The sequence below is a fragment of the Polyodon spathula genome, chromosome 9 (assembly GCF_017654505.1).
Source record: "Polyodon spathula isolate WHYD16114869_AA chromosome 9, ASM1765450v1, whole genome shotgun sequence".
In the NCBI taxonomy this organism is placed as follows: domain Eukaryota; kingdom Metazoa; phylum Chordata; class Actinopteri; order Acipenseriformes; family Polyodontidae; genus Polyodon; species Polyodon spathula.
In genome coordinates this window covers 42,400,926-42,413,263 of record NC_054542.1, presented here as the reverse complement: position 1 = coordinate 42,413,263, position 12,338 = coordinate 42,400,926, and the positions used below count along the sequence as shown (strand labels likewise).

At 38.9% G+C, this 12,338-nt stretch overlaps 1 protein-coding gene across 2 annotated transcripts in view; it reads right to left on the bottom strand.

The window, feature by feature from the left end:
- The window catches only part of abcc4 (ATP-binding cassette, sub-family C (CFTR/MRP), member 4), a 68,349-nt gene that overhangs the window by 34,767 nt on the left and 21,244 nt on the right, over window positions 1–12,338 (bottom strand). For both annotated transcript variants that reach the window (XM_041259680.1, XM_041259682.1), the window contains 6 exons: window positions 12,237–12,333; window positions 11,419–11,613; window positions 9,073–9,213; window positions 8,528–8,565; window positions 7,246–7,343; window positions 6,689–6,835 (listed from right to left, as the gene is read on the bottom strand). In XM_041259680.1, the coding sequence (XP_041115614.1) occupies window positions 6,689–6,835; window positions 7,246–7,343; window positions 8,528–8,565; window positions 9,073–9,213; window positions 11,419–11,613; window positions 12,237–12,333 (716 nt within the window). The remainder of the gene's footprint in view (window positions 1–6,688; window positions 6,836–7,245; window positions 7,344–8,527; window positions 8,566–9,072; window positions 9,214–11,418; window positions 11,614–12,236; window positions 12,334–12,338) is intronic.

Below are 12,338 nucleotides of genomic sequence, written 5' to 3'. Positions count from 1 at the left end.
GAGATTATGCTTCTTACAGGCGCAGTGAAGAAAACAAAATGTGCAGATTTAAGATGCCACCCCCCCCCATTAGATAAACATATAAACCAGTTTTAAATCTGCACGTAAAACGGGCAGCTGTCTGAGTAGGTGTTAACAGAATGTTGGGTAGGTTCTTTAAAAATGAATTGGGTGAAGCAAGGTTAGGACAGCGTGGTTCTACAGATACCAGCATGCCCTAATTGCTAACACCAAGATGTTTGAAGAGACTGTATAATGTACTATCATTGAGAAATGCTGGGCTATGCTATACTTATTCATTTGCGTAGGCACCTCTTGCTCAGAAGATTATGGCTAGCAGTCTCAGTAGGGATTATCCTAGTTAGTACATTTAAATTTAAAAAGGATAAACATTTACAGAGAAAATCTACAGCGACAAGCTGAGCATGGGTCAATTATACTGTACATTCTCCAAAGCCAGCACACTTGGGCCAGGGCAGCTGTCAGGAATGTGCAGGCAGTGTGATCTAGTATTGGTTAGGGCTTCTGCTTTTGAAACAAAATGCCCCCCCTTGATTAATAATGTAACCCTGGGGAAGCTCTCTCATTTTACTGACAAAAAGCCTTGGTTCAAATTTACTTGGTTAATAGATTCAAAATATCTTACAGAACTTTTTCAGCAAAAAAAACAAAACAAAAAAAACAAACAAAAAAAAAAAAATCCTTTAAGGAAGTCGAGATCATTTTAAAAAGGCTTACAAAGGGAAAAGATCCCAAGTTTAATCCTCTGCACTGTTTACTTGACATGGGCAGCTCCTGATGACTGGCCCTACTGCACAATGGTAACTGATAGCAACACAACAGCAATCAGATAACAGCAACTGTAAAGCAGTTTTACAATCAAAGCTATCTCTCACACTATGAGCTGTAAAAGAGCTCCTCCCATAACCCTATTTCTAAAGTCACACCAAGTTCTACACTGTTGTATAAGAGTTTAAAAAAAAAAAAAAAAACCACCACAAGTTTGTTCTAAACATTGGGAACCAAAACAAGTCTTAAAATCACTCCACCTACTGAAAACAATTGGCAGTACCACAGCATCTGAACACCCTCAAATCAGTTAATGATTTATTATGTGGTTGCTAGGAGTCATTATGGCAGATACTATACTGAACAAAAATATATACGCAACATGCAACAATTTCAAAGATTTTACTGAGTTACAGCTCCTATAAGGAAATCAGTCAATTTAAATAAATTCATTAGGCCCTAATCTATGGATTTCACATGACTGGGAATACAGATATGCATCTGCTGGTCACAGATACCTTTTAAAAACATCTCCTTCGCATAGAGTTGATCAGGCTGTTAATTGTGGCCTGTGGAATGTTGTCCCACTCCTCTTCAAGTTGCTGTATATTGGCAGGAACTGGAACACGCTGTCGTACACGTCAATCCAGAGCATCCCAAACATGCTCAATGTGTGATATGTCTGGTGAGCATGCAGGCCTTGGAAGAACTGGAACATTTTCAGCTTCCAGGAACTGTGTACAGATCCTGGCGACATGGGGCCGTGCATTATCATGCTGAAACAAGAGGTGATGGCAGCGGATGAATGGCAAGACAATGGGCCTCAGGATCTCGCCACGGCATCTCTGTGCATTTAAATTGCCATTGTGTTCGTTGTCCGTAGCTTATGCCTGCCCACACCATAACCCCACCACCACCACCACGGGGCACTCTGTACACAACGTTGACATCAGCAAACCGCTTGCCTGCACGACACCCTACAAGGTGTCTGCCATCTGCCCCGTACAGTTGAAGCTGGGATTCATCCATGAAGAGCAAACTTCTCCAGCATGCCAGTGGCCATTGAAGGGGAGCATTTGCCCACTGAAGTTCCTTACGACGCCGAACTGCAGTCAGGTCAAGACCCTGGCGAAGACGACGAGCATGCAGATGCGCTTCCATGAGACTGTTTCTGACAGTTTGTGCAGAAATTCTTCGGTTGTACAAACCCATTTTCATCAGCTGTCCGGGTGGCTGGTCTCAGACGATCCCGCAGGTGAAGAAGCCGAATGTGGAGGTCCTGGGCTGGCGTGGTTACACGTGGTCTGCGGTTGTGAGGCTGGTTGGATGTACTGCCAAATTCTCCAAAACGACATTGGAGGCGGCTTATGGTCGAGAAATGAACAAATTCTCTGGCAATAGCTGTGGTAGACATTCCTGCAGTCAGCATGCCAATTGCACGCTCCCTCAAAACTTGAGAGATCTGTGGCATTGTTTTGTGTGACAAAACTGCACATTTTAAAGTGGCCTTTTATTGTCCCCAGCACAAGGTGCACCTGTGTAATGATCATGCTGTTTAATCAGCTTCTGTCAGGTGAATGCTCACTAACAGGGATGTAAACAAATTTGTGCACAAAATTTGAGAGAAATAAGCTTTTTGCACGTATGGAAAATTTCTGGTATCTTATTTCAGCTCATGAAACGTGGGACCAACACTTTACATGCTGCGTTATATTTTTGTTCAGTGTACATGTTGTCATGCCTTAGGTTCTAAATAGTGTAGATTATTAACAATTATAGATGTATTGCGAGATGAGAAAAAATCTAGATGTAAGAAGTATATCAGTGACATCCCCTGCCACGGTGGTAAATTAATATATGTTTGATATACAGACTGCTAGACGGACCAAGACTATGATATAGGCTCAAGAACGTGTGCTAAAGAACAGCGTTACTAAGTCTTTACAATTTGAGAAGCGGTTTTCAAGATGCAAGTGTGATATTCAGACAGATGCTATACACACCACGAAGGTTATGATACATGTGCCAAAAGGAGGTCCTTAACAAGTTATGACAATTGGATAAGCAGTTCTAACATGACATACAGAAAGAAACAATTGCTCTGGGATTCATAGCAGACCTTGGGCTAAATTGTGAGCATATGAGATGCACACTGTTCAAGATGCAAAACAAAAAAAAGACATACTGCACTGTAACTCCCAATAGGGAATGCATCCTTAGCAGGGGGTAGCAATACAGAGCCATCCACTGAAAAAAACATTCAGAAGCATTTTTTACTGGCATAACATTAAAACTAGCATTCTCTACTGAGGCAACATTTAGTTTTCATTTATTCTAAATTGATTTGTAATGAATTTGGGACACAACATAAATACATAAATCTAAGCATTCAGTTTTTACACATTATAATATTACTAACTAAATCTTTTTACTGTTTATTGACATTATATTGTATAATTGGGAGACTTTGTACAAACTGCTGTTTGTTGGAGGAAACCTATATGTTTATTATAGTGAAGATCCTTGCTGTATGTACACCTTCACATTTAATCATGTACAGCAGCTCACTCAGTGCAGCTCTGCTTTGTACTGGGAGAACAGCAAAGAGAATGTAAGAACATAAGAACGTTTACAAACGAGAGGAGGCCATTCGGCCCATCTTGCTCGTTTGGTTGTTAGTAGCTTATTGATCCCAAAATCTCATCAAGCAGCTTCTTGAAGGATCCCAGGGTGTCAGCTTCAACAACATTACTGGGGAGTTGATTCCAGACCCTCACAATTCTCTGTGTAAAAAAGTGTCTCCTATTTTCTGTTCTGAATGCCCCTTTTTCTAAACTCCATTTGTGACCCCTGGTCCTTGTTTCTTTTTTCAGGCTGAAAAAGTCCCTTGCGTCCACACTGTCAATACCTTTTAGAATTTTGAATGCTTGAATTAGGTCGCCACGTAGTCTTCTTTGTTCAAGACTGAACAGATTCAATTCTTTTAGCCTGTCTGCATATGACATGCCTTTTAAGCCCGGAATAATTCTGGTCGCTCTTCTTTGCACTCTTTCTAGAGCAGCAATATCTTTTTTATAGCGAGGTGACCAGAACTGCACACAATATTCAAGATGAGGTCTTACAAGTGCATTGTACAGTTTTAACATTACTTCCCTTGATTTAAATTCAACACTTTTCACAATGTATCCGAGTATCTTGTTAGCCTTTTTTATAGCTTCCCCACATTGCCTAGATGAAGACATTTCTGAGTCAACAAAAACTCCTAGGTCTTTTTCATAGATTCCTTCTCCAATTTCAATATCTCCCATATGATATTTATAATGTACATTTTTATTTCCTGCGTGCAGTACCTTACACTTTTCTCTATTAAATGTAATTTGCCATGTATCTGCCCAGTTCTGAATCTTGTCTAGATCATTTTGAATGACCTTTGCTGCTGCAACAGTGTTTGCCACTCCTCCTACTTTTGTGTCGTCTGCAAATTTAACAAGTTTGCTTACTATACCAGAATCTAAATCATTAATGTAGATTAGGAATAGCAGAGGACCTAATACTGATCCCTGTGGTACACCGCTGGTTACCACACTCCATTCTGAGGTTTTTCCTCTAATCAGTACTTTCTGATGTAATATTTGATGTCAGTTTTAGTGTTCCTTCTTTTTTAAGATTATGCCCACCTGTCAGCTGAACTTTTTCAACTATAGCCTACTAAACTAATTAAGTAATCAAAAGGTGTCAGATAAGGTTCCCAGGGCAAATTGTTCTGTATTTGCTCAACGCTATTGTACAAATACCTACTAGTACTCAAGAGATCCTATAATCAGAGTCTCCACTGATTACAATATATCAGTATCACTCCTGCCTTCACTCGCAGGTGAATTGCTAAGATTTCTTTCAGATTAAAGGGACTATTTACTACAGAAAAAGACAAGTTTTTTTTTTATTTATTGTTTTACATTAAAGTAAAAATATACAAGAAAAAAAAAAAAAAGGACATTATCCATGTCTAAATAAAACATTTCATTCATTTATGTACAGTCGCAAAAACAAGTATTGGCACCCTACCCTACAACACAAATCATTCAAGAAAACATTAAATACAAGCATTTAGTGGACACTAGCCAGCAATTAATATGACAGACCAAAATACAACATGTATGGCAGGTTTAACAATCAGTACAAAAACTTGTTTCTGTAAATGTAATAAAATGTTATTAAATATATTGAGTGAAAACCATTACACAGTAACCAAGCTGCACTATAAAGTCAATAGGCAGAAAAAGAGATAATTATTTCCAACATTTGCTGAAGATGAGCGTTTTGGCAACACAGCAGATGATGGTCAAGACAAAGGATTCACATTTGAGAAAAGCACTCACTCATCGCAAACAAAGGAAATGGCCAAAGAACAGTACCAAAAAAATATAGAATATCAAAATCCACAAAAAAAATTAATAAATAAATAAAATCAGAGAAATAATCAAGTACCACCACAGAGCAAATTCAACCGAAGACCTCGCTGCAAACCAGTTTTATAAACAGTTTCATAAAACAAACCATCTAAAATTTGCCAAGAAATATGAAAAGGAATCTGAAGCAATCAACAAAATTATCTGGTCCTATGAGACTAAAATACAACTTTCCCCCCAAAAATGGGCCACAGCCTGTTTGGAGAAAAAAAAGGGAAAGTCTTTAATGAAGAAGACGACCTTGCACCTACATTTAAACATGGAGGAGATTCGACCATGGTATGACCCCAAGCTTACAGCTAAGTCAGCTCTGGAATTCTTGAAGAAAACAAAAAGATACAAGTTCTGGAATGGCCTTCGCAATCACCAGATCTCAAACCAATAGAAATGCTTTGGACTGGTCTGAAAAAACTGCAGCCAAGCACTGTGTATCCAATCTGTCTGAGCTGAAGGAAATATGCAGAGACAGAATGAGCCCAGATTTCACCAACAAGATGTAACACACTGGACGTAACTTACTGGAATAATCATTAATGTCAAAGTCAGAATGAAAGTAAAAAGGAGGACAAATGAAATACTAAAACAGGGTGCCAATGTTTTTGTCATGAACGATTACCTTCAATGAAATACATGCGTTTGTTTTTTGATAAAGATTATTCGTTACATTTCTAGAAATTGTGTATTTTGCTTGTTGTTTTATTAAAAAGTGGTTAAAGTTTACTAAATGCTTGTCTTTAATCTGTTAGCTTCAATTATGGTACAATAAGCACATAGTTTCAATGCTTCTTTCTGCAACCTGTAGTTGTTACTTAGTGAGAGAATATGTTTAACTTAAACTACTACACTTAAATTGGAGGTGTTCACAAAATGCTGTTTCTGGCCAGCTGAACGGAACTTACTTACGAAAACATTTCCATTTAACCCTGGTTGGGATTTTTGCCTGGCATATTTGTGGTGTCTTCAAAATATGGAACCTGATTTGATTTCACAACTTTTCCTACTGAAACCATGTACAGCAATAAAAGGCTGCACTCTAGTGGTGAAAAGGCAAATCATTTAAAAAGGGGGATAAAAAAAAAAAAGAGAAAATATTATTATACTACCCCACATACATTTACATAAGAACAGTCGAAATATTTATTTCTATGGCTTGCCACTACACCCTCAGCAAGGAAACATTATTTAAGTCCAACTATTTTACCCCACATTTAGAACATCCAATGATTTCCATTTCATAACACAACCAACTCCAGGAAAACAAAGTGTCCCCTGCTCCCGGTGGAATGCCCAGTCAAGAAGAACTTGGCACAGCCAGGAAGCAAACATGTGCTTTCCTCACTGCATGACTCTGGCTAAGACAGCCACACTACATAGCCAGCAATTCCTCCTTACGTTACATACTGTAGAAGAGAAGTAAAAAAGTCACTTACCAATAGGATTTATATCGAAGAACCGAACTGGAGTTCGCAGTATGGATTGAAACATTTGGTTGTGCAGAGTCTGTGCTGAGTTTACTAACACCTTAAAGCACAGCAAGCTTCGAATGAATCCAAATATTACAGTTACTGCTGTTAACCCTAAAAAACAAAACAAACAATCTTAAAAACGTGGAAGGGTCACTTTTCAGAAGATCAATTCTAGGGGTACGGAACGGACAGTGCTGTGTGATGCACTGCCGTTACTGATTCTGTCCCGTCAGCGAGATAACATGAGGTAACCAGCCCTAAAACCATGAATGCAGATGAGCCCGGCTCTTTTGCATAGTGGTTAAGATGCTCGCTTGCTGTGTGTTCTCCAGTTTGTGCCTCTCCGTCTCTGGTTTACATATACAACATACCTGGTTGCGGTCATAACAAAATATCTGAAATCTGTGCTTGGCTGTATTTGTTACAGCTATTTGCCTGTTCCAACTGCTGTACTACTGGTTACAGGCAAGTGACTGAGTGCATTGTTCATAAATGTGAATGCAACAAAAATCTTTATTCACCTGCATACACTCCTAAATAAAACCCCAGGTCCAACTGTTGAGTTTCATTATGGTTGTGAGCATCCAGAGTAACATTTAACTTCTCCTGTTCAGATGCCCTGCACCAAACACAAAAAAGAATCACAATCTGGAAGGTCAAATACAGGTCGATGTAATCCCAGCCACTAGCTGTACGATACAAAAAAAAGGAAGCAAAGGCGCAGCAGGAAGCAGGACTATGTGCTGACTCTAACATAGGCAGCTGCAGGACTGTCACAAAGATGGCCGAAGTGGGCGGCGTCAGACCAGGAAATAAAATACACAAACACAGGACAAATGAACTGAAATGACGAGGACGCTTGCTTGTGCCGATTTATTGAAAATAAACAGTTTAAAGAGACAAAAAGGCAGGACACTGCACTTTACGCCAAAATAAATATACAAACAAAAACGGACTAAAACTTAATAAAAAGGCGAGTTTAAATAAACAAGTATCGTGCTGGTCCCACCAGCACGTAATAGCAATTGATACATCTAACTTTCTCCTTCTCTCTCTCCCGTTCTCCACTCACTGAACACCCAACCGCGAGTGGGTGAAAACATGCTGCTTTTATGCAGCTATACCAAAACTCGACTGCTACTCAATCATTCAATTGGAGTCTTGGTACAACTGCACATGACCGCCACTAAAGTGCAATTCCCTGTGCTCACATATTATTACTTTTTACTTGCACGTGAAGTGCTGTGCAATCCTCGTGCCTAAATACAAATATACATTTTAAACACTCGTGTTACACAGACCCGTTTATATCCCGTGTATCAATGTCTATACACCAACATTTAACACACCACATGCAACATATAATAGATAATATACACAGGGGAGAGCACTTTGTCACAAGGACTGACACAAGAAAACAAAAAAAAAATAAAAGGTGTTGAAGACTGAAGTTAACCTGTTGGTTAAAGCAAAACTATTCCCTTGAGAAAGCTTTCATGATTTGAGAGTAGACATTTATTGCGAGTAGACATTTCTGTTATGAAAAATGTGCCTGGAAACTGGTGCCCATAGTTTGAAAATATACAGGAATGTGCAAAAGCATATTACACTAAGGTGGAAAGGTAAGAGTTTGAAGACAACTGCAGTTATTGTTGAACTAAAACGCACAAAAGAACACTGATGTTGGAAATACTTTATCAAAAGGTTACATCAAATAAAATACATTTAATATAAAAATAATAGAATTTGAAGTGGCAAAAATGACCACACTGAATAAAACTAGCACCAGTTAATATTTCTTACCAATAGGACAACCACCAGTCCTGCAGGATGTAAGCGGTCTAGAAATAAGAAAACAGAATAAAAAGTTAAACTGAGACAGCAGTGTAGCACAAACAAAATGGTTGTTGTTACATTTGAAACAATTCATGGAGTTCGACTTAAGCCAGTTAAGCGACCACATTCCTCTCTACCATCACCACAGTTCAGGGAATCCAAAACCAACACTCCTCGTACAGCGATCCCCAAGCCTACTGCAACCAGCAAATGATCAATTCCTGGTTGCAGGCAGTGCTTTGACACTCGTCAATATACAGATTTCTCTCTAGCTATATGTATATGTTTAATACATGACCTACTAAATGCATTGTCTGGAGAAACCTTTTAAAAGCCCAAAACGATAAAGCTGCTAGCCAAGGAAAGCATTCGTAAATGAACTGTGAACTCCCGGTTTACTTTTTAGTTTGCTTACTATTCACGAAGCTAGACGAGGCTGGTTAGTTATGCAAGAGAGTAACCCGAGAGACGTGTCACATTCTTGGGTTGCTCCCACAGAAGCCACCACATACCTGTGCTAAAATGTTGAGCAGGAACAGCAGCAGCAGGACAGCACAATTGGCTCCGGCAATAAAATACTTCCAATAAAGCCGTACACCAATGGACCCCTCCGAACGGCTCTCTTCTGACAGCACCGTTGTCACTGCCTCTGCCTGGAAACGACATACAGCAACAGAACATTAGTTTAGGCAGCATTTCCATGTGAATGCAAGCTATGCTGAAGAAAGGTGTCCAGTGACTTGTAAAGGAACAAATTCAACGGAACTACTTGCAGACATTGTTTTTATCACTCCATGCCAAGTCGTCTTGGAATGAGATTATTGTGTCTGATCTGCAGGGTCTGATTTACTATAACCATTACTGCTGGAACAGCAGCATTCATTTACAGACTTCAGCACTGTAGTAATATGGTGGTATGAATTAAAAAGGGTCACTCTAACCACGTTACCAACAGAAGTTAGTTCTTTTAAAGTTTACACCACTTTCATACGCTTTACCATTTATCACGCTTCTTTTATACCAAGACCAGGGACCTCAGTAAACTTTAGCGAGCTCAAAACAGAATAAAAAACTGCAAAATATGACAGCAGCATCTCACATTCGAGGACCCATTATTTCTGTGGTTTTTTTTATCGATGTTCACAATATTTGAAAAAAGAAAAATACATGACACGACATTCAGTAGCTACACACGTTAATAATTTATTCATTTTAGTGAAATATCCATCTGTTTATAAAAGATACTGTGGTACTAATACACGTCACCAGATTTACACGACCACTCAAAGAAACTGCTCAAATTCAGTAGCATCGTGACCAGTGGGTTACTATGACTGGCATTGTAGAAAAAAAAAAAAAAAAAAAAAAAAAAAACAACTTCTAACTAACCATTAACGATTTTGACACACTCTGTGAGAAATAATACCAATATACTTCGCTTTAGTTGTTCCAATATAAGCAGTTAACATAACTATATAACATAAAATAACTTTCCTGAGGACTGTAGGAATAAAAACAAAAAAAACTTGGCTTCTAAAATAATCATATATAGTATTATTCAAATCTGTGAAATTTAAAACTATATAATTTAAAATACAAAAAGTGAATACTTTGAATGTACATAGAGCTTTTTTGTCTAAGGTATATTTAATCTCAAAATTGAAGTATAAAATTATCCTTCATTGAGCTGTACAGAATGCACAGAGTCATGTGCTGTGCTGCACCAATAATGTAATTCTGCCATCTTCTGGCTGAATACAGAAGTGAAGGTATGAAGAACAAGGTGTACTGCATGTTTAGGGCTTGGACTTTTTGGGTTTTATTTTTCAAATCTCCACCTCCCTTTAAAATGTGAATTAGTAGTCATTAAGCTGTCTCTGCAGCCTAATAGAGAAAACTACTAATCAAAGACTGGGTTTATGATTTTTTTCAGCTTTGCCACAAAATCAAGCAGATTTTAAATGATGCATCTGCTATCAGTGTACACTCTGTACTGGGTATTTTATGCGGAAAAGAAAACCTGTCAGGCCAGCTCTGTTAGTGTTAAACGAGTGAAAGGAAAAAAGAAACAATAAACTAGGAGACTGCACGAATGAAATTAGGACCAGCGATGAGCAAGCAGCGTAGTTTGTCACGAAACAGAATCAGGCTCAATCAAGATATGAAGGTAAAAACAAGCGACATTGTTTTGTAATTAACAGCTTTCTCCGAGTTTAATTAGAATCAGCTCAAAATAAGTTTAAAAAGGGACGTCACGTGATCAAAAAATAAAACTCAAAAACTCCAAGCCCTATGTATGCCACACTTTGGAGCCCTGCATTCTGGTAATCAGACACCGTTCTTTGATGTTAACCAGCACGGAGAACTCAAATCCAATACTTTCATAGAAATATTAGACGTAGTTCCCCGTAGAAGCACACCATTTTGCGGTACAATTGCACATACTGCTAGTGTGGGCGCTGAAGATTAAAAATGTACAATGTAAAAGTAGTAATTTAAACTTAAGTGCTGTAATGCTAGGCAGCTAACAGCAGCATGGAATGAAACGAATTCATTCCCTGGCCTGGGGATCATTGCTTCGTCAGGTTATTTGGGTGCTATGCTAGGGCACCCCTGAAACCATCTTGTGGTCCTTAGTTTGGGAACCACCAGCAAAGCTTTCTAATGTGTTGCTGCTACATATAGTACAAATCAGTATGTTAATAACATTTCAGGCAGTACTCTTTTGACCATTTATTTGTTGCTGTTTTTTCTGGTTCCCCCCCCCCCCCCCCCCCCCCCCCCCCAACTCAACTGCCTCGAGTCGTAACATGTCTATCTTTCACAAAGTACCAACTTAAAAAAGTCTGTGTACGTACTGGAGGCAGGTCTACAGTCCCATCTTTGGTGGAGGACGTCTGTGACCAGACAGAGTTTTGGGAGATAGTGCGACAGCGTGCTGATCTGCTGCTGTTCTGCTCATCCTCTTCATCTTCACCTTTCTTTAACAGGGAAGTAAAATCCACTCCAGACCGCTGCAGCTCTCCATAGGTCCCTCTGGCCACCATGTGACCCTAAAAGCAAAAAAAACAAAAAAAAAAAAAAAAAAAACGCGAATGACAGACGCTGAGCAGCTCATACTGTATGCAATGGGATGCAAACTCATTCATAGCTTCTTGAAGTCACAAAGTCTTCTAGTCAAAACTTACTGTCAACAAAAGGTACTAGTTTCTTTTAGTATTGAACATGTTTACAGGCAAGTAATTTATAGGTATGGCTAAAACCAGTACTGCAGCTCTGGAATCTCTGAATACAGGTCTCCAATGAGCAGCTCCTGAACAAAAAAAAAAACACAAAAAGAAAGGACTAAGGATTTTCAAAACGGGACATGCAGCATCTGGCCTTGCTGTCTGTAACCGTTCTGTGGACAAAAAGGACTTAGCGATAGGTACCACCAAATTCAACATATTTCTCAAATGGTTTTGTTTTTTAAAGAAAAAGATTAAGGGCTGGTATTTTTCTGCGAGGCCTACTACTAAAGATTCTGCTGGGACTCTACCCACAAGCTGGGAGTCACCAAGGGAATAGTATTTGATGCTTTGAAATACAAGCAACATATTTTTATACTTTTTCTATTTGTTTATATATGGGTGCAAATTAAGACAAACAAAAGGTTACCAGTAACCTGTAAGCATACCTCTTTTAGAACTAGAATCTGGTCTGCAGCTTGCAAGTACTGCAGCTGATGTGTGACAAGAATACGAGGCTTGTTACGCAGAACACCACATATACACCTGGA